At 38.8% G+C, this 23,240-nt stretch overlaps 1 protein-coding gene and 1 pseudogene across 3 annotated transcripts in view; one reads left to right on the top strand and one right to left on the bottom strand.

The window, feature by feature from the left end:
* ABCB7 (ATP-binding cassette, sub-family B (MDR/TAP), member 7) overlaps positions 1–23,240 on the bottom strand; it is a 182,522-nt gene that overhangs the window by 11,969 nt on the left and 147,313 nt on the right. For all 3 annotated transcript variants that reach the window (XM_006873729.1, XM_006873728.1, XM_006873730.1), the window contains one exon: positions 12,632–12,803. In XM_006873729.1, the coding sequence (XP_006873791.1) occupies positions 12,632–12,803 (172 nt within the window). The remainder of the gene's footprint in view (positions 1–12,631; positions 12,804–23,240) is intronic.
* LOC102837668 lies at positions 4,777–11,402 on the top strand (annotated as a pseudogene).

A 23,240-nucleotide genomic window follows, 5' to 3' on the forward strand; every position in this document is an offset into this window, starting at 1 on the left:
ATTTTCCTTGAAATGTAAAGGCAACATTAGGACAATTCCAGATAAGCAGAAATTCAGAGAATTTGTGAAAAGTAGAGATAATCAATTTGTAAACAAGAATAACTACAAAGCAAAAGAGGGAATAAATACTGTAATTACAGAACTTTCAAATGTTGAGAAATTTAAGACGATTTCGAGATAAAACAGAAACTGTTTGAAATGTGGCAAGAGAATAATAAATTATAGGCAAATCACAAAGAAAATTAATAAACCTTCTCAAAATAAAAAAGAGGGAAATCATAAAGATTTAGTAAACACTAAAACAAGAGCAAAAGTGCTCTGGTAGCGTAGTGGTTACAAGTCAGGTTGTTAACCTCAAGGTCAGCAGTTCGAAACTATCAGCGGTGCCATGGGAGAAAGATGAGGTTTTCTGTTCTCTTAAAGATTTACAGCCTCAGAAACCCTATACAGGGTCGCTATGAGTTGGAACCAACTCCATGGCACATAACCACCACCACCAACCAAAACAAGAGCAATGATGGGAAAATATTGTATGAGAATATAAAAAGTCAAGAACAGGTTTTCACACAAAAAAGGAAACATTCTTTCATGGTTACCTGGGGTGGGATGAGAAAGGACTATAAATTACTAACTAGAAGGGTGACACACAATAGCTTAGGGAGGTCAGCAAAAAAAAAAAAAAAAAAAAGTTCAAGGTAAAGACAGACACTGGGAAGAGTGTAAGAATTAAAGGTAACAGAGGTAAAGATTAGTATATACACAAACTTATAACACAGTAAAAATAATCTATGAACAGGTGTGGGAAGGAGGATAGGACTACAGCCATAAATATATATAGGTTTGAGAGACAATATTTCTACATATATATTTACATATGATATATATACTTAAATATAATAGAACAATCAGAGAACAAAGATATGAAAACTTCTTAGCCATAAATAAACACCTTGAGAGAGTGACTTGCTAGACCTGTGGGTTCACTCTGGAGCAGTCTTTGGGGATGGCAAGATCAACTGACACAAAATAGTTCATAAATAAAATGTCTGACATCCTACTTTGGTGAGTAGTAACTGGGGTCTTAAAAGCTTGTGAGTGGTCATATAAGGTGCAATAATTGGTCTTTCTCTGTTCAAAGCAAAGAGTGAAGAAAAATATGTACCGAAACAGTTCAAAGGACTAATGAAGTATGCAAACCTCAGCCTCTGCTACACTGAGACCAGAAGAACTAGATGGTATCTGGCTACTATCAACCACTCTGAAAAGGATCACATTAGAAGGACCTGGATAGAATGGGAGAAAAATGTGGAATAAAACTCAAAATCATAAACAACACCAAGCTTACTGGTCAGATAGAGACTGATAGAACCATCAAGACTATGGCCCTTAGTCACCTTCAAGCCTGGACTGAACTCATCCCCATATCTAAATTTTTAGTTTCCAGTTGCTGTTGTTTTTAAGTGCCGTCGAGACAAGTTTATATGGTGAACAATAACATAAGCGAGGTAAAAACACCTAATAATCAACTGTTTGAGTTCAAAAGGGCAATATTTACCCAAGAACAAAATTCTGAAGGGTTAGGAAAGGAGGAATGGAAATGGGAAACAAAGGGAGAAAGTAGGGTATATGATGTTTCATTGTAGGAACTGTAATCAGTGATATGAAGCAAAATGTTTATGAACTGTTTAGTGGAAAACTAATTTGCTTGGTAAATCTTCACCCAAATTAGATTTAAAAATTTTTTTTAAAAAAAGCTTCTATTTTTCAGCTTGAGTAACCTCTTCAAAAGGAAAGACTGACCTGGTACACCAAGCAGTTTTATTTTTACATATTCTAAATTTATTACCTTCAATTTGCCAAGGGTGTTACCTATATCTAATATTAGTGAATTTATATTCATACTATCTATTCCCTTACTCATTTCGTAAGATCAAAATTCTATCAAAACAGGCACCATGCTAGAACTATCAACCTACCTTCTTAAAAGGACAGTAGCAGAAAACTTCTAAAAGTCCTTCAGAGGAAGGACTAGTTTTTCCATACCTCTCAAATTTCAAGTGTAGACTCAGTTGGAACTCTATACAATAATATTTTGGAACATGGAGAAGAAACATATGTTTATTCTCTAATATAATTATTAGCATAGAAGATAAAAGATTGCTCATTTGGGAGATTCTGTTGCAAGACACTGGATAGGATAAGAAGAAATTTTCTTCCGCTGTCCTGGCGTGGTGCTATAGGATAAGTAAGCACTTGATTGCTAACTGCAAAGTCAGCTATTCAAACTATCAAGTTGTTCCTCTGAAAGCCTACATAAGGTCGCCATAAATTGGGACCAACTCAACAGCACTTAACAATACCGCTACCCTAAAAGGCATGCAAAGAAGAAGGAAAAGAAATTTTTTTTAAAAAAGATCGAAAACAAAATACAGCATAGCTGACTAAGGTGAACAGGTATTGAGATGGCTAGGCTACATTAAGCGATTAACTGGAGATTGCTAGAATAAAAAAATAATTTGGGGTTGGACTAGTTAATTGAAAGTTACTCCTATTAAAAGCAAGGCAAAATATAAAGATAGACTGGACTGATACATGCATCCTGTAAGAGTGCTACCAAATAACTGACACAGACCAAGTTAACGTGAAAATTATTTTTGCTTAACATGATTTAAAATTAGCACAAAACTTTCTAATAAAGTGCAAATTTCTTGACAGCAGACCCACTTATGTTTCTTCATCTTTTTAACTCTGAATCTTTTAGCAGAGTAGCTTGCACATAGTTATGTACCTAGTATATGTTTCAACTAAATGAAGTCAGTTTACAATGAAGGGAGTGGGAGTCATTAAAATTCATGTGAACTATACTTCATTCTCTTTTTATCTTTCTCCAGTCCAAATCTATACATTTACTCCTAAAAAGAAAGTAAAAAGAAGAAATACAGAAGATATAGTATGCATATATGAGTAATATTAATACTTGCAGGTATTAGATAATTATACTTTTGAAATTCAAATGATTTGTGACAAAGAAACATGTTTTCAACTGCTCCAAAAAAACTCCAAGGTAATTTTAGGGCAATCCATGATTAAACCTATTGTTATTGTTAGGTGCCATCGAGTCGGTACCGCCTCATAGCGACCTTATGCACAGCAGAACAAAACACTGCCCGATCCTGGACCAACCTCACTACTGTTGCCACGCTTGAGTTCATTGATGCTGCCATCTGACCAATCCATCTCGTTGGGGGTCTTTATCTTTTTCTCTGACGTTCCACCTTACCAAACATGATATCCTTCTCTAGCAACTGGTCCATATGTCCGAAGTATGAGAGACGAAGTTTGGCCATCTTGGCCTCCAAGGAGTACTCTGGCTACACTTCTTCCAGAATGGGTCCATTGGTTCCTTTGGCACATGGCACTTTCAATATTCTCCTCCAACACCATAACTCAAAGCATCAATTCTTCTACGATCTTCCTTATTCACTGTCCAGCTTTCACATGCATATGAGGTTACTGAAAATACCATGCTTTGGTCAGGCTTACCTTAGTCCTCAAGCTGACATCTTTGCTCAACACTCTAAAAAGGTCTTGTGCAGCAGATGTGCCTTATGCAATATGTCATCTGATTTCTTGACTGCTACTTCTGTGAATGTTGATAGTTGATCCAAGAAGAACGTTGATAAGAATGTTGTTTATTGGTCCAGTGGTAAGGATTTTTGTTTTCTTTACATTGAGATGTAATCCATACCGAAGGCTGTGCTCTTTGATCTTCATCAGTTAATGTTTTAAGTCCTCTTCACTTTCAGCAAACAAGGCTGTATCATCTACATATCACAGGTTGTTAATGAGTCTTCTTCCAATCTTGAAGCCACGTTTTTCTTCAGGTAACCCAGCTTCTTGGATTATTTGCTAGCAATCTCTTAATACATAAAAAGAAATGGGTATGCATAACTTCCAAAATTTATGTAACCAATGAACCAACAAAAACATGAAAATGGACTTCATTTTAAGGAATAATATAACAGTTATGAGGATCAAGTACAAAGATGAAAGAATTGGGGGAGGGGGGAAATTGAGGACTTGGGTTGTAATACTGAAGGATTCTGTGGGCACCGACTCTCTTTGGAATCCTGGTGTGGCACTGTGGGTTAATGTGCTGGACTGCAAAGTTGCTTTGCAAAGTTGCAAAGGTTGGCGGTTCAAGCTTACCAGCTGTTCCTTGGAAATCCTATAAGGATCGCTATGGGTCAGAACTGACTTGACAGCACTTAACAACAACAGTGGGCAAAATACTGAATGATGCAGGAAACATTCAAAGAAGACGGAAGAAATTCATAGTCCCCGAACCAAAAAGAAATGTTCAATGTTCAACAATTTTAACAGGCAGCATATGATCAAGAACAGATGGCACTGAAGGAAGAAGTCAAAGCTGCACTGAAAGGTATTGGTGAAAAACAAGGCTTCATGAATAGATGGAATCCAAATTAATTAACACAGTGCTAGAGGCACTCATTAGTATATGTCAAGAAAATAGGAAGACAGCTATCTACCTGGGAGACTGACTAGAAGAGATCCATATTTGTGCTCATTCCAAAGAAAGAAAACCCAACGAACTGCGGAAATCACTGAACAATATCATGAATATCACAAGCAAGCAAACCTTTGCTGAAGATAGATTAAAAACAATTGCAGCAGTACATCAACAGAATTGCTAGAATTAGTCTCTTATTCTTTGAATATTTTGCCAGGGGGGATCAGTCCCTGGAGAAGGATATCATGCGTGGTAAAGTGGAAGGTCATGAAAAAGTGAGACCCCCAACAAAATTAAGTCACACAGTTGTTAGAACAAAACAAGGGGATATTGAATGGTTTTATATCAGGCAAAGTATGAGGCAAGGTAGGATCCTTTCCATATGTATTCAATTCGTAAACTGAACAAATAATCCAAGAAAACTATATTATACGAAGAAGAACGTATCATCAAGTATGGAGGAAGACTCATTAACAATCTGCAATATGCAGATGATACAACCTTACTTGTAAAATCAAATGACGTATTGCATTAAGCAAAATTGTTGCACAAGACCTCTTTCAAATGTTCAAGAGCAACGATATCAATTTGAGGACTAAGGCACACCTAACTCAAGCTATAGTGCTTTCAATTGTATCCTATGCATGAGAAAGTTGGACAATAAATAATAATAAGACCATAGAAGAAGTATTTTAGTTATGGTGTTTGAGAATAATATTAAAAGCACCATGAACTTCCAGAAGAAAAAACAAAACTGTATTGGAAGAAGTTCAGCTAGAATGTTCCTTAAAAACAAGGATGGCGAGATTTTGTCTTTCATACTTCAGATATGTTATCAGGGAGGAACCAGTCCCTGGAGAACAATATTATGCTTGGTAAAGTGGAGGATCAGCGAAAAAGAGGAAGACCCCCAGTGAGATGGATTGGCACAAAGGCATCAGCAATGGGTTCAAGTGTAGCAACAACTGTTAGGACAGTTCAGTACCAGGTAGCTTTTTGTTCTGTTGTGCCTAGGGTTGCTATAAATTTGAACCAACTTAATGGCACCTAACAAAAACAGCAGTAAAATACCATGAACTGCCAGAATGAACAAGTCTGTCTTGGAAGAAGTACAGTGAAAATGTTCCTTAGAAGTGAGGATGGGGAAGACTTCATTTCTCATTCTTTGAACATATTATCATGAGATCAGTCCCTAGAGAAGGACCCCACACTTGGTATATGGGAAGGTCAACAAAAAAGAGGAAGAGCCCCAACAAGATAGACTGACACAGTGGCAGAAACAATGGGTTCGAACATAGTGACAATTGTAAGGATGGTGTAAGACCAGGCAATGTTTAATTCTGTTGCTCATATGGTTATCATGAGTTGGAACACACTCAATGGCACCTATCAACAACAAAGTATGAAGGTAACTCAATAAATATTGCTACAAAATCATAGAAACCTTTATTAAACAAAAATAATGAAATGTAAAGCTACTGATTCTCAACATATCCTATATCTAGGTCTATCCCCTTCTGAAGGTCATGATTCCATCTAACTCCAAAGAATTCTGTGTTCTTCAATTGAGTGAAGGTTTAGAGAGCAGATCATCAGTTTTACATTCAACAAATCATACACTTTGCTTCATTACATGGTTGCAATCCCTTCCATGCACCAACAGTTAACAGCACTTACCTTTATTCACTTTTACCACTGCATTCCTCCCTGTGTCTACTGCCACCTCCATCTTTCCTCTGCCAACCTCCCTCCTGTTGTATATTGCCTACCCTGTTACCCATGTCAACGCGTGTTTACCCTCTAGTGCATGTATCATTTCCTTCTCCCCCCAAAACTACAGATTGTTTCTGCTATCAAGAAAGCCCCCCCCCCCACACCTTTTTTTGATGTGGGGAAAAAAAAAAACCTCACAGGAATATATAATCACTTAAAAACCCAAAGGGCACAGTCTAGAAGCCAGCCTCCTGGCCGCCCACACACAGCCTTTCTCTTTCCATGAGTCTAGAGTCCTTAGCTGCTCTATCCACCATTCATGCCATCACCTCTGCCTCCATCTCTGGTGTCACTGCTCCTCTGGTTAGGGCTGCACGTTCAGTTCGTGCTCTATTCTCTCTTTTTTCTTTTCCAAGTATTGGAAATTTACTTTATTTACGGTGACTGTATCAACAAGAATTTGGTTTTTATTAATGTTCTTCTCTCTTGATAGTCCTAGGGTTCTCTGTTCCTGGAATATAAGATTAACTAACACTCTCCTCCTTTTTTGTTACACAACTTCTACCTTTACAGTTGTGACAAATGCAATTAGGTATGATAAAATTACTGACTATTGAATCAAATGAATCTGATCCCCATCTCCTTTCACCAGACCCATTTAAACAAAAGGAAAATTATTCAGTGGGGATTCTACCGTCCTCCTCAAACTCTGAAACTAAACTCCTTCTTGAAAACGTGTTTAAGCCAGTCACTTCGTGTCTTTATGGCTCACAGATCAGTTTTGATTAGTCCTTGTTCATATTGGTTATATCCAACGCCATAAAATTGACTTTGTTGTTGTTGTTAAGTGCCGTCGAGTCGGTTCCGACCCATAGCGACCCTGTACAGGGTTTCCGAGGGTGTAAATCCTTACGGGAGTAGAAAGCCTCATCTTTCTCCCGCGGAGCGGCTGGTAGTTTCGAACCGCTGACCTTAAGGTTCGCAGCCCGATTCGTAACCACTACGCTACCAGAGCTCCAAAATTGACTTTATTATAGCTTTAATCATGCTTTAAAGATTAATAGATGGGCTTCTGGCATCCTTTGAGCTGAACATTTTCTGAGGCTATGATGTTCACTTCAACCATAGTTTCTTTTCTTCATTTGTCGAGGTTGACAGTCTTCCTTCTATTGGCTCATTTTTGAGGTCTTCCCAATCTTATTTAAAATGTTTGCACCCACCTTAACAAAGCCTCCATAATTTGGGAATATAACCACTTGAGTTTTCTTAAAAACCTGACATTAGCCTTGATCTCAAAATAGATTTTTTACATGATGCAAAAAGCATCTCTCGTTTTTTGTAGAGACTCTAGTAGCACTGAGACAAGTGCATTACTGAGAAAATTTGTCCATAATCATCCACTTATCACAGAGATATGTTCAAATACATTTTGCTTGGAATAAACTTGTACATGTTATGAATTGAAACTCTAGTTGGAACACTTTATGACCTACCCTCATATTAAAAACATCTTCTAATGACCTAGGAAATTATAAGAGATACAATATTTACTATCAAATTAATTCTCCTTACCCTCACTAGTAAGACCTGCAAACAGAAAACCAAAAGAATACGCATAACATTTCTCAAGCTGAAAGAACTGAAGAAAAAATTCAAGCCTTGCCTTGCAGTACTGACAAGAACACTGTACCAAAAAGAACTGGTTGATGTTCAACCATTTCAAGATGTAGCATATGATCAAAAACCAATAGTACTTAAGAAAAAAGTCCAAGCTGCACTGACAGCACTGGTGAAAAAGAAAGCTCCAGGAATTGATGGAACACAAATTGAAATATTTTCAACAAACTGATGCAGCACTAGGAACACACACTCGTCTATGCCAAGAAATTTGGAAGACAGCTATATGGCCCACATATTGAAACACATCCATATTTGTGCCCATTCCAAAGAAAGATGACCCAACAGAATGTGGAAATCATTGGAAAATACCATCAATACCATATGAAACTAAAATTTGCTGAATATAATTAAAAAGCAATTGTAACAATACTGTCAGAAATTCAAGCTGGATTCAGAAAAGGATATGAAACCAGGGATATCACTGCTGATGTAAGATGATTTTGGCTGAAAGCAGAGAATACCAGAAAGATGCTTACGTGTACTTTATTGATTATTCAACGGCTTTCAACTATGTAGAGCATGACAAACTATGGATAACACTGTGAAGAATGGGTATTCCAGAATATTTAATTGTGCTCATGAGGAATGTTTACACAGACCAAGATGCAGTTGTTAGAACAGAATAAGTGGATACTGAGTGATTTAAAATCAGGAAAGTTGTGTGCTAGGGTTGTATCCTTTCACCATACTTAATCTGTATGCTGAGCAAATGATACAATGATGGTATCAGGACTGGAGGAAGTCTCAACAACCTGCTATATGCAGATGCAACAATCTTGTTTGCTGAAAGTGAAAAGGACTTAAAATATTTACCAATGAAGATCAAGACTACAGCTGTCAGTATGGGCTGCACCTCAACGTAAAGAAAACAGAAGTCCTCGCAACTAGATCAATGACAAATTGAGAAAGATCGAAGTTGTCAAAGGCTTCAACTTGTTGTATCTACAATCAAAGCACTCTTGGAAGCAGCAATCAAGAAATCAAACAATGTATTACATTAGGCAAATCTGTTGCTCAAGACTTCTTTAAAGTGCTAAGGAGCAAAGCTGTCAGCTTGAAGATTAAGGTATGCCTGATCCAAGTCATGGTATTTACAATAGCCTCATATGCGTGTGAAAGTTGGCCACTGAGTAAGGGGAGACCACAGAAGAATGAAAGCATTTGGATTCTGGTGTTAGGGAAGAATATCAAAAGCATCATGGGTTGCTAGAAGAACAACCAAATCTGTGTTGGAAGAAGTACAACCAGAATGCTTCTCAGAATCCTGGAGGGCGAGACTTCAATCTCTCATGTTTCAGACATGTTTTCGGGAGTGGCTAGTCTCTGGAGAAGGACATTATGTTCGGTAAAGTGGAGGTTTGGAGAAAGACCCCCATCAAGTGGACTGACACAGTGGCAGCAGCAATAGATCAAAAGGTACCAATAATTTTGAGGATGATGCAGGACCAGGAAGTGTTTCCTTCTGTTGTGCACAGGGTTGCTACAAGTCAAACTGAGTTAACATGTGAGCACAACACTCACAAGTTCATGAAAAATGACCTTGGTTTTTGTTAATATAAAAAACATGAATAACAAGTTAACACTGATTGCAACATATATCAGTAACTTACTATGAAGCATCTTTAAAATTTGTAGTTGCAAGTGAAGAAAATTAAATGCAATCAAAAGTAGTTAATTCTAGGAACCAGTTCTTGGGCGTAGTAGAGCCTAGGCACGAGGCTCAGACTGGTAGAGCTGAAGGGAAATGCTAAACCCCCTCAGCCTGGGATGTGAATCGCTGCATCAGTGGTGCTGGACCCAGCGCTATCATGCTGCTCCTACTGAGCTCTGTGGACGGCCAAGGCACCGCCATCACCCATGCTCTGACCTTGGAACCAGGATCATTATGTAGTTCTTGGACTTGGTCATGTAGATACAAAGCTACACAGAGACAGATCAAAGCAGCTCATAAAGCACTGGTTTTAAAACATCACCCAGACAAACGGAAAGCGTCTGGTGAGCCAAGTAAAGAAGGGGATAATGACTAATTCACCTGCATAACTAAACTTATGAAATGTTGTCTGAGCCAGTGAAAAGACAAGCATTTAACAGTGTAGATCCTACTTTTGATAATTCAGTTCCTTCCAAAAGTGAAGCAAAAGACAATTATTTCGAAGTGTTTCCCTCCAGTGTTTGAAAGGAATTCCAGGTGGTCAAATTAAAAAAAAAAAAACAAAAAAAACTGTTCCTAAACTTGGTGATATGAATTCATCATTTGAAAATATAGATGCATTTTACTCCTTCTGGTATAATTTTGATTCATGGAGAGTTTTCTTATTTAGATGAAAAAGAAAAAGAAAAAGTAGAATGTCATGATGAGAGAAGATGGATTGAAAAACAGAACAGAGCAACAAGGGCACAAGGGAAAAAAGAAGAAATGAACAGAATAAGAACACTGGTTGATAATGCATATAGCTGTGATCCAAGAATAAAAAAATTCAAGGAAGAAGAAAAAGCCATGACAGAAGCAGAGAAGAAAGCAAAAGCAGATGCCTAACAGAAGGAAAAAGAAGCTAAGGAAAAGCAAAGACAAGCTGAATTAGAAGCTGCTCAATTAGCTAAAGAGAAAGAAGTTAGACAGCAAGCATTATTGGCAAAGAAGGAGAAAGATATTCAGAAAAAAAGCCATTAAGAGGGAAAGACAAAAACTTCTAAATTTATGCAAGACTTGGAATCACTTTTCTGACAATGAGGTGGAGTGGTTTAAAATGATGGAAGAAGTGGAAAAATTTTGTGATTGACTTGAACTAACAAGCTTGCAGTGCTTGAATGAAACACTCACATCATCTATTCAAGAAGCAGGAAAGGCTGCTCTGGAAAAACAGAAGAGATAAATGAAAAAATCAGAAAAGAAAAAGAGGAAGTTGAGGCTCGAACGCAACAAGCATCTAAGAATGCTGAGAAATCAACTGGCAGATGTAGGAACTGTGGTAAAAATTGGTCATAAGATGATCTGCAGTTACTCATTAAATCTGTGAACCTCTTCCCTGCTGGAACAAATTCAAGGTGGGAAGTCACTGCCAATTACATGAACATAATATTCTTCTTCTGGAGTCAAGAGAACTGCCAAAGATGTTATTGGCAAAGCAGAGTTTGCGAAAACTTGACCCTCATCAAAAAGATGACATAAACAAGAAGGCTTTTGATAAATTTTAAAAGGAACATGGAGTGGTACCACAAGCAGACAATGCAACACCTTCAGAACGGTTTGAAGTAGGTCCATGCACAGATATCACCCCTTGGACAACAGAAGTTTTTGAAACAAGCTTTGAAAACATACCCAGTAAATACTCCTGAAAGATGGGAGAAAATAGCAGAAGCAGTGCCTGGTAGGACAAAGAAAGTCTGCATGAAGCGATACAAGGAACTTGTCAAGATAGTAAAAGCCAAGAAAGCTGCTTAAGAGCAAGTGCTGAATGCAAGTAGAGCCAAGGAATGACTCCCTGACAATCTTTGTTATGTGTGCATTTTTATAATAAAAAAAAAATACTGTACAAATTTCCATTCTTAAAAAAAAAAAAAGTAGTTACTGCTAATATGTTGAACTTATAACAGAAATAACAAAAATGGATGGCTTTAACAAACAAAAATTCATTTTCTCAGAAGACTAGAAGTCTGAACGCAAGGCACCAGTCTAGGAGAAGCCTTTCACTTTGTCATCTCTGGGAGAAGGTCCATGTCTCCTTTCAACATCTGTGAGTTGAGTGTTCCTTGGAGATCTCCATGTGTCTTGGCATGAACCTTCCCCTGGGTCCAGTAGGTTCTCAGAGCAAGAATAATGGGTCCAAAGTATACACTCATTCCTGCATCTTCTTTCTTGGTTGTAGTAGGTTCCTATCTCTCGGCTTACTTGTTTCATCTTGATTTGTTACTTTATTCATGATAGAACTGCAGATTGCATTCTTCCTCATTACCAATTTACTGTTTCTAGTCCCGGTGTGGTGCCATAGGATAAGCACTCAAACTCAAGGTCGGTGGTTCAGACTCACCAGCCGCTCCTCGGAAACCCAATACAAGGTCGCTGTGAGTCAGAACCGACTTGACGGCACACAACAATTCTGCCTTGGAGTTCTGGTGTGGTGCTGTGGGTTAATGCGCTGCACTGCACAATCAGTTTCAACTACAAGGTCGGTGGTTCAAGCTCACCAGTCACTCCTTAGAAACCCTATACAAGCTCGCTATGGGCCAGACTGACTTGACGGCACTTAACAACAACAATAACAATCCTGCCTTATTTACATTGTAGTGGTTAGGATTTAGAGCACAAAAGAGAATTATATCAGATAACAAAATGGAAGATAATACTAAGAATCATGGCCTAATCAATTTGATACATATCTAGGGGTAAGAGTGAGGGAGACACAATTTAATCCTGAACAAGATATCCCTCTAGAGCAAATGCACAGTACTAGATTTAAACTCAAGCCATTACATTAAAAAAAAAATGGCTCTGACACGTTAAGAGTTTAAAGGAATTATGTAAGTGGTAAAATCCACTGCTATTGAGGACATTCTGACTCAGTATTGCTATACAAATTTTCCAAGAATAAGTTTTTATGGAAACAAACAATTGTATCATTCTCCTAGGGGTGGGCAGCTCAATGCCAAACCCACAGCATTACCATGCTCCTTATACAAGTGGCAGGTAGCTCTAAAGACTTTGATTACCTGAAAGCTTGAGTCCTCGTTCCCCTACTTCAGTATCATATCCACGTGGCATTCGAAGAACTGCATCATGTAGTCCAGCTAATTTTGCCACTGCGTATACTTCCTCAGGTGAAGCACTGATGTTCCCATATAGGAGGTTGTAGTATATAGTATTATGGAAGAGGACAGCATCCTAGAAGATGTTTATACATATATACATTTATAACAACAACATATATACATGCAAGTTCATAATTTAATATTTTAAATAGAGGCATAATGAGCAACACATGACAGTCCCTTTTAATTAATCCTTTATCCCTGCAATCCCATTTCCCTTCCAAGAGGTAACAGATTATATTGTTGTGCATTATTCTACACATTTTTTCTATGCATTCATATGCAGAAAGACATACATATTTCAACACAAGCAGGGCTGCTATATACATATCCTGCCTATTTATTTTATTTAAAATATTTTAGAGAATGGCTCATCACAATAACAGACATCTGCAACTAATTCTTTTCAATGACTATTTATTCCATACTACCACAATTCATTTTTCCATTCAAAACTAATGGACATTATTTGATTTCTAATTTTTGCAATAACAATATTGCAAGGAAATATAATTGTATGTATGTCAATGTGCACCCATGTTTTAACGTCTTTAAGATAGATTTCTAGCTGTAAAGTTAAGCATTGTTGTTGTTAAGTGCCATCAAGTCAGTTCTGACTCAGAGTGACCCTGTAGAAGGAAGAGCAGTTGATACCATTATTATTCAAGTTCAGGCACCACCCACTAAAGCCAATGATGATGAAATGAAGAACTTTCCAACTTCTCTGATCAAATGTGTAATAAAAATGCATTGATGACTACTGGTGATTAGAATGTGAAGGCTACAAACAAATAGGAAGGATCAGTAGTTGGAAAATAGGACGTTGGTGATAGAACTGAGGCTGGAAGAGGACCATAGGCACATGGACTGAGAAAGGCAGTGTGCCTGTGGGCAGGAGGCTGGCTTGCAAAATGTGACCTTTAGACATTTAAACAAATATTTATTTTCAATGTGATAAGTGTACATAAAAAAAAAAGGTAATAGAGGTAAACACTGTTAGCTGGTGATGCATGGAAGGGATTGTAATCATTGCAATGATTTGCTGGATGTAAGGTTGATGAGCTGCCCTGTAAACTTTCACTCACTCAATTCACAATAATTCATGATAGAAATTTACAAAACCAATGACTTATTAATTGTAAACACCTTGTTAAAACAATAAAAAAGGCAATTATACATATGAACCTCACCAGATGGGATACATTAAAAACATTGCAGGAATCAAATTGACTATATCTATGGGATGAGTCGGAGTCCTGGTGTGGCGCTGTGGGCTAATGCATCAGACTGCAAAGTCGTTTGAACTGCAAATTTGGTGGTTCAAGCTTACCAGCTGCTCCTTGGAAACCCTATAAAGGGTCGCTGTGGGTCGCTGTTGGTCAGAATCGATTTGACAGCACTTAACAGCAACAACAACAATATGGGAATAGTTGGTGGAAAAGCACAACACAACGAGAACAATGTGCTGACTGTGGAACCAGTTCAAGCTGAAACTAAAGAAAATTAAAGTCTACAAGAACCAAAATATGACCTTGAACATATGCCACCTGAATTCAGAGACCATTTCAAGAACAGATTTAATGCATTAGACACTAATGAAGAGCTAACAGAAGAGCTGTGGGATACAGGAAGTAAGCAAATGGCCATTAAAAAGACAGGAAAACTTCGGTTTTGGAGGCGCAGAAGCAGAGTCAGGTAGGACAGGCTCCGTGGGGGATGGGGTTGAAAAGCCAGAGAAGGTATTTCACAGAACAGCTTCAGAGCTGTTTCCACTGGTGGAAAAACCATTGTATAAAGGAAAATAATATTGTTGATTTAGGAATCGATCAGGACACGGGACAAACTCTGCAGCAACCTGCCTGGGCTGAGTTCCGAGTGCGGGGCCAAAGCCGGAACAACACAGTGAACCAGCGCTAAAACCAGTGCAGCAACATTTGCAAAAAGAGGTGTGGGGAGATTGTATACATTTTTTCTTCCTCTTCCCTGTCATGCCTTCTCTGCTCAGGCCGGATGCCTTCAGATGCGTGGGTACGCACCCTAAAAGGGTCCAGCGTTGAGCCCACAGTTTTCACACGGCAGGACAGGAGGAGCCATATTGGTCCCACGGGCTGAATCTTTGACAGCTGCTTATGACATCTGACTCTGGGACCCAGCCCGAAAGTTAATTTGTGTGGGACCCTTTACTCCTGCCTACCCGGAAAGAAAAAGCAGGTCTGGCCAGACAGACAAACCCTATGAACACTCTGTAAAACCCTAACATAAAAGGCAAGAGCTAACACCAAATACCCACACAGGAAGCAACTATTTTGAGAATTACACTGTGCACAAGCAGATGCCTAACTAACCTTCAGAGACAAAAATAGTAGACAATGTTTCTCCCATTAAAGTCTCACTATCTATCTGCACACCTCTATGGTGGTGACTAGAGGAGGGGCCTGAGGAGACACCCTTTGCTGGCGGTTTCTACGGTGCACGTACACTACCAGCGCAGAAAAGGAGACTGGCCAGTCGGCTACGGTTTTATTTTTGTTTTAGAGTGGTGGTTTTTGTCTCTGCTTTTATATTGCTTCTGTTTTTGGTCCTTTTGATCACACTTTTTTTCCTGGAGGTGGGAGCTTTTCCACCCTACGTTACTCAAGAAAAGACAGCAATTGTGGCCATATAGCCAAGCTATAAGCATACCCCATAATATTCCACCATTGAGACAAGAGCCAGTAACAGCTGCTAGGCATTACATGTGAAAAGGGAAGCCTATCTCCTGATCATAACCAACAGGAGACACTCAGTAAGCTTAACAACACAGCAACAAACATTCATTTAAGCATTAAAAATGCATCTAACTACAGAAAATGACAAAAAAAACCCACAACAAAAGGTCTCAAAACATGTCCAAAAAACAGAAAAAGAGTAACTGAGACAAATAAATGCATTCCAGAAGAGGAACAGCAGACTTTGAATTTGACTAAGAAGGAATTCAGAAGCATGATATGGAAACAAATTCAAATGCTTCAAAAATGGGTGGAGGAAAACAAGTAAGAAGTCAGGAAAGTACTGCAAGAGCAATCAAACAAGATTGATACAGCATAGGAAACAATTCAAAACCTGCAAAAAGTGGTCCAGATGATTAATAATAAAATGTCAGAAATGGACAATACACTAAAAAGGGAAAGGAGCAGAACTGAAGAGAATGAAGCCAGAACTAGTGAGCTGGAAGACAAATCGCTCAATACTGCTAAGGTAGATGAGCAAGCAGAAAAAAGGATAAAAAAATCTGAAGAGCATCTAAGATTCATGCTACATAACATGAAGAGGAATGACTTAGACCCCAAAAGAAAGTCACCAACACATATAATAATCAAGCTCTCCAAAATCAAAGACAAGGGGGGAATCCTAAAAGCAGCCAGGAAAAAGAGAAGTGTTACTTACACAGGCAAGCGCAATCAGATTAATCTGACTTCTCAGCAGAAACCATGCAAGCAAGAAGGCAATGGGGAGACATATATAAAACCCTAAAAGAAAAAAAAAAAAACAAAACTGCCCACCAAGAATCATTTATCAAGCAAAACTGTCAAATACGACAGTGCAATCAAAACATTCCAGGATAAACATAAGCTATGAGATTTTCTCAATGGGAATCTAGCACTTCAAACCATCCTAAAGAGAGTTCTTTGGATTGAAAAACAAGAACAGACAACAACCAGAGATTGACAGGCATGGAAAAACCACCTAAAACTCAAGATGACAGACAGCAGAGTCCAGAACAGAACAAAATTACAATAACAAATTCAGAGGACCTGAGAGGTCAATCAAAGATCAAAATAATAACAATGTCAAAGAAGGGAAAAATTAGGAACAGAAATCCAGGTAGTGAGGAGGTCAGGTAGATTACAGGATACAATAGACTGTCTTAAATGGAGGGAAAAGATAATAGACTATAGGGTAACACCAAAGAAAGTTAATACTTCACAACTTATCATGAAGATGAATACCCAAGCAAACTAAGGAAACATGAAAACTAAGAAGAAACCAACAAGAAATAGCACAAAAAAATAACACAAACTCAGCACAAGAAGGCATGCAGAACAAAGGAACGAACAGCACTACCAAAAAATTAACAAAATGGCAAAAATTAATTCATACCTATCGATAATTACAATGTATGTCAATGGATTAAATGTACCAGTGAAGAGACAGAGAGTGGCAGAATGGATAAGAGAACAAGACCCTTCAATACGCTGCCTGCAAGAGACACACCTTACACAAAAAGCCAAAAAAAGACTAAAAGTTAAAGGATAGAACAAAATATACCAAGCTAACTGCAATAATAAACAAGGAGTGGCAATACTACTCTGAGAAAGTAAACTTTGAGACAAAAACCACCATAAGAGAAAGAAGGGCACTATCGAAGGGCCAATAGAGCATGATGACATAACCATAATAAATATCTATGCTCCCAATGAAAGAGCACCAAGATATATGAAGCAAACACTACTAGAATTGAAAAAAGAAAGAGACAAATCTACAATTATAGAGGGAGATTTTAATACACCACTTTCGAAACGGGACAGAACAACCAGAAAGAAATTCAACAGTTACAGAAGAACTAAACAGCATAATCAACCAACATGACCTCATAGACCTGTATAGAGTATTCAACCGAACAACAGCATAATACACATTCTTTAGCAGTGCACATGGAACATTCTCCAGAATAGACCATGTATTAGGCCACAAAGCACACCTCCATAAATTTACAAACATCAAAATACTACAAAGCATCTTTTCAGAGCACAATGCTATAAAACCAGAAATCAACAATAAGAAGACCATGGAAATAGAGTCGAATGTATGGAAATTGAATAACATACTGCTGAAAAGTGACTGGGTAAAAGAAGAAATTAAAGGTGAATTCACAAAGTTCCTAGAAACAAATGAGAACAGAAACACAACATAGCAAAATCTCTGGGACACAGTGAAAGCAGTGCTAAGAGGACAATTTATTGCGATAAATGCACACATCCAAAAAGAAGAAAGAACCAAATTTAACACATTAACACAGGATTTCCAACAATTAGAAAAAGACCAACAGAGGGAAACTACAATAACAAAAAGAATAGAAATAAAAAAAGATCAGAGCAGAATATAAATGAGACCGAAAACAGAAAACTAGAAAGAATCAACAGGACAAGAAGCTGGTTTTTTTGAAAAGATTAATAAAACTGACAAACCATTGGCAAATGTAGCAAAAGAAAAGAGGGAGAAAACACAAATAACTCGCATTAGAAACCACATGGGCGATGTCACAACAGAACCAAACATGATCAAACGGATAATAACAAAATACTATGAAGAGTTGTACTTCAACAAATTCGAAAACATAGAAGAGATGGATACATTTTTAGATAACCGTGACCTACCAAATGGATACATTTTTAGATAACCACGACCTACCAAATCTTACACAGAGTGAAGCAGAAAACTTGAACAGACCCATAACAAAAGAAGAAATTGATCAGGTCATTAAAAACCTCCCAACCAAAAAAGTCCAAGCCCAGATGGCTTCACTGGTAAGTTCTACCAAACATTCAGGAAAGAGCTGTCACCAATTCTACTCAAATTATTCCAAAATATAGACGAGGACGGAAAACTTCCTAATACTTTTTAAGAACCAAGCATAACCCTTATATCAAACCAGGGAAGGACATCTCTAAGAAAGAAAATTATAGACCAATATTCCTCATGAGCATAAACGCAAGCATTCTCAACAAAATCCTAGACAACAGAATCCAACAGCACATCAAACAAATAATACATCATGACCAAGTAGGTTTCATAAAAGGAATGCAAGGATGGTACAACATTAGAAAAACAATCAGTGTAATCCACCATATAAATAAGAAAAAGAAAAAGAGCCACATGAGCATATCAATTGATGCAGAAAAGGCATTTGACAAAAACAAACATCCATTCCTGATAAAAACACTCAACAAAGTGGGAACTGAAGGAAAATTGTTCAACGTAATTAAGAGCATATATACAAAACCAACAGCCTAAATTACTCTTAATGAAGAGAAACTGAAAGCCTTCCCTCTGCAAATGGGAACCAGACAAGGATGCCCTTCGTCACCACTCCTATTCAATATTGTGCTGGAAATCTTAGCCAGAGCTATACAGCAAGATAGAGAAATTAAAGGCATCCAAATTGGAAAGAGGAAATAAAACGCTCTCTGCAGATGATATGATCTCAGTTCGAAATTACCAGCGGTTCCGCAGGAGAAAGATGAGGCAGTCTGCTCCTGTAAAGATTTACAGCCTTGAAAACCCTGTGTAGGGTCGCTATGAGTTGGAACCGACTCCATGGCACACAACAACAACAACAACAATACATAGAAAACCCCAAAGACTCAGTTAAAAAAGCTACTAGACCTCACAGGAAGACTCAGCAAAGTGGCAGGGTATAAGATAAACATACAAAAATCAGTTGGATTCCTTTATAGTAACAATGACAGCACTAAAAAGGACATTAGGAAAGCAATACCATTTACAATAGCTAACCAAAGGATGAAATATTTAGGAATAAACATAACCAGAGAAACAAAAGACCTAAACAAAGAAAAGTACAAAACACTACTACAAGAAACCAAAAGAGATTTACAAAAGGGAAGAATATACCACGTTCCTGGATGGGAAGATTTAACATCATGAAAATGTCAATACTGCGGAAAGCAATTTACACATACAATGCAGTCCCAATCCAGATTCCAACGACATTTTTCAAAGAGATGGAAAAAACAATTACAAGCTATATGAAAAGGAAACAGACCCAGGATAGGCAAAGCACTGCTTCAGAAGAAGAACAAGGTTGGAAGTAACCCACATGACCTGGCTTCAATGACTGGATGAACAGAACTCAACCCAAGGAAGAAGGAAGAGGAAAAAAAAAAAAGTGGCATCTGATACAACTTGATGAACTGAACCTACACTTAAAACTGCAGTAGCTCAAAAGAGTAAAAAATTCCCGGCTACAAGAATTATCCCCACCCCCTTCACACAAAGAATGGAAAGGTATGGGCAACTTGAACATTGACTACCCAAAATGGGGGGAGGGATGCAAAGGTAAGAAGTGACTGGCTTACAAGCTTTCAAGAGGGAACCTAGATCCACAGGGTGGGGAGGATAATGGCAGTGAATAGTATCCAACCTGTCTAGGAAGGGCTGATGAAAAGAAATGCAGACGGGTCTCATGTGATGCAATAGTGAAAATTGTACCAGGACTGATTGTGAGGACTGGAAATGGAAAGGTAGATATTTTATAGCAAGAAGGGGAGTGACTAACCTTTCTGTCTAGGAGCGGAGGGCCCTGGGACCATCAACAGAGCAGAATGGAGAGCAGGACCCCACCCAGAGAAGCAGTGAGGCCTGAGATGAAGACAGAGAGGACAACGTGAAGAGATGGAGTGCCTGGGGAGTTGAGACCCAGGGAGGGGGGATGATGCATGGACGGGATGGTAACTAAGGCAATGAAACAATACAGGATAGACTGAATGTAAAACTAATGTTCCCCCATGTAAATTATCACTCAATACACAATAAAACATTTAAAAAAAAGAATTATGGTTAGGACTTGATGGCAGATTAGGGAAAAGTGCAGAGCAGACCTCCAACAGTAATAATATAAAATATCGGATGAAGCAGGTTCAAGGGACAGTCCCATAATTCTGAACTACATATAAAGGAATTTTTAGACGGATTGAAAGATTACTGCTAGTGGTATCTGCAGAAGCTAGGAAGGAGGTATTTTCTGATATGCAGCTGCTAGCGGGTTCCAGAGCAGCCATCTTGGTTGTGATGGAGAAGGAACAGGATCAGAGGAACACTCCCATTTCAGAGGTCTGACTGATCAGATAAACAAACTGTGGTACATACACACAATGGAATATTATGCTACCTTGAAGAATAACAAGGAAGCTGCAAGCCACCACTTAACATGGATGAACCTTGAGGACATTATGCTGAATGAAATTAGTAGTCACAAAAGGAGAAATACTGCATACGATCATTATTGTAAAAGATTAAGAAAAAGAACCCATCCTAAAAGGGGAAAAAAAATACATATATATATTTGTGGATCACCATGTATGTATGGGATGAGGTGAGGGGAGAGAGGGGAAGATAGAGCACAGGGTAGGGAATAGACACAGGATAGCTTGGGTCCTGGGAGGGGACCAGGAGGGGGGGGCAATACACAAGAAGGGGGAGGGGAATGGAAGACCGAGGCTGATGGGAAAACAGTTAGGCATGAGCTAAGTGGGTCAGAGGTAATTGATGATGTATGCACAACCTTGGAACAAGAGGGCTCTGCGATACAGGGATTGAGGCATGGTTTGAATGGGTAAAAGAGGGGCATAATGTTAAGATGCTTGGCTGCCTTATGAATCTGGGTTTCCATTGCCTACCATTTTAAGATAGACACTTGAGGGGGAGAGAAAGGAATAGCAAGGAACATCACAATAGAAAACTTGTAAGTCTGTCTTCAGCCTAGAACTGATTGCAATACCTTAAAGGGTTGCCCAGTGAAAGAGGCTGCCTGTGGAGACTTTGCATTGCATAGGACCACAGGTGGAATCCTGAACCCCATCCAGAATAGTTTGAGGTTGGGAATTTCTACTTGAAGGGACAAGTAGACTAGCCTAATGTGGCTAGAAGAACAGACGATACTTCGAGAAAGAAAAAGCGGCAGGAAAAATAAAAAAGAATAATGGCAGCCTGATTGACTACTATAAGAATAAGCAAGCTGTTTGCCCGGGAGCCATCAAGGCAAGTGGTCGGGTCCCCTCAGAGAAAACTCCCTTCCAAAACTAAGACTCAAGGGGAATACATGAGTCTGGCTGGTGACCACGTTGTTCACCGAAAAGGGGAAGAGGGGGGAACACAGCAGTGAAGTTGGGAGCTAAGCCTGACCACATTCAATAGACTCCTTTGAACCCAGGTGGAGACTTGGTTGGCCAACAGTATGGCAAGACCTGGGGACTCCTGGGCCCAGAGACAGTGACATGGCCACAGAGGATTTCAGTGGAGAGTGAAGCATCCAGCTGATATGAAGTGAGGGCAGATGCACAAGAACACCCATACTTGCAGATAGGACACACTTGGCCTGGCTTCAATGGCTGGATGATCAGAACTTGACTAGAAGAAGAAAGAAGAGGAAAAAAAAAAAGAGTAACCCACTACAATTGGATGAACTTTACCTATACTGGATGTAGTAGCTGAAAAAAGGGAACAAATCTTTACAGGGAACATGACTCCCACCCCCTCAGTACACAGGGTTGACAGGATGGGCAACTTAGACATTGGTTACCAAAAATGGGGGTTGGGGAGCTACAAAGCAAAAAGTGACTGGCTTACAACCTTTCAAGAGGGAGCCTAGTTCCAGACGGGGCAGGGGAAGGTAGAATCTCCACAGAATGGTTTCCAATCTGTTTGGACTGGGCTAATGAAAGGAGATAGGGATAAGACTCTTGTGGTTGCTATCAGGATTGACTGTGAGGGTTGGAAATGTAAAGGTGATGTTTTGTAACAAAATTAGGGGAGTGATTGATTTTGCAGTCCAGGAGCAGAAGTCCCTGGGATCACCAAGTGAGAAGAGCGGAGTGCAGGACCCTACCCAGAGAAGCAGTAACGCCAGAAATGGAGGCAGAGATTATGGCATGGACAGATGGAGCGGCTAGGGACACTGGACTCAAGGAGGGGGAGGGTTTGTGTGCTGACGGCTGGGGGGCAGGTCTGTGGGGTGTACCCTTTGGTTGTCTAATGAAACCTGGAGTGGATTGCAATCATTGCAATGAAACAAAATATGATAGGATGAATGTAAAACTGATGTTTTCCCATGTAAACACATAATTCACAATATTTTTTTTTTTAAAAAAGACAGGAAAAGAAGAAAAGACCAAAATCAATGTCAGAAGAGACTCCAAACTTGCTCTCCAGCATAGGGATGCTAAAGTGAATGCAAGCAATGAGGAAGTCAAAGAGCTGAACAGAAAATTTCAAAGGGCAGTTTGAGAGGAGAAAGTAAAGTATTATAGAAAAATGTGCTAAGATTTGGAGTTACAAAACCAAAAGGGAAGAAGAACACACTCAGTACTTTCTAAGCTGACAGGACTGAAGAAAAACTTGAAGCCTCGACTTGCAATACTGAAGGATTCTATGAGCAAAATACTGATGATGTAGAAGCCTTCAAAAAAAAAAAGATGGAACGTATATAGAGTCACTGAATCAAAAGAAAAACAGGTTGATGTTTAATTATTTCAAGAAGTATCATATGATGAAGAACCGATGATACTTGAAGGATTAAGTCCACACTGCATTAAAAGTTAATGGCAGAGGAGAACAAACAAGATGGCGGATCGGGTGGATGTATAGCAGAGAGCTCCGCCAACAACAGCACAGAATACCCGACCAAGCAGCCTCAGGGGATGGTCCCAGAACTCTGAACCACATATAAAGGAAT

Source organism: Chrysochloris asiatica, unplaced genomic scaffold (genome assembly GCF_000296735.1).
Source record: "Chrysochloris asiatica unplaced genomic scaffold, ChrAsi1.0 scaffold00252, whole genome shotgun sequence".
Lineage (NCBI taxonomy): Eukaryota > Metazoa > Chordata > Mammalia > Afrosoricida > Chrysochloridae > Chrysochloris > Chrysochloris asiatica.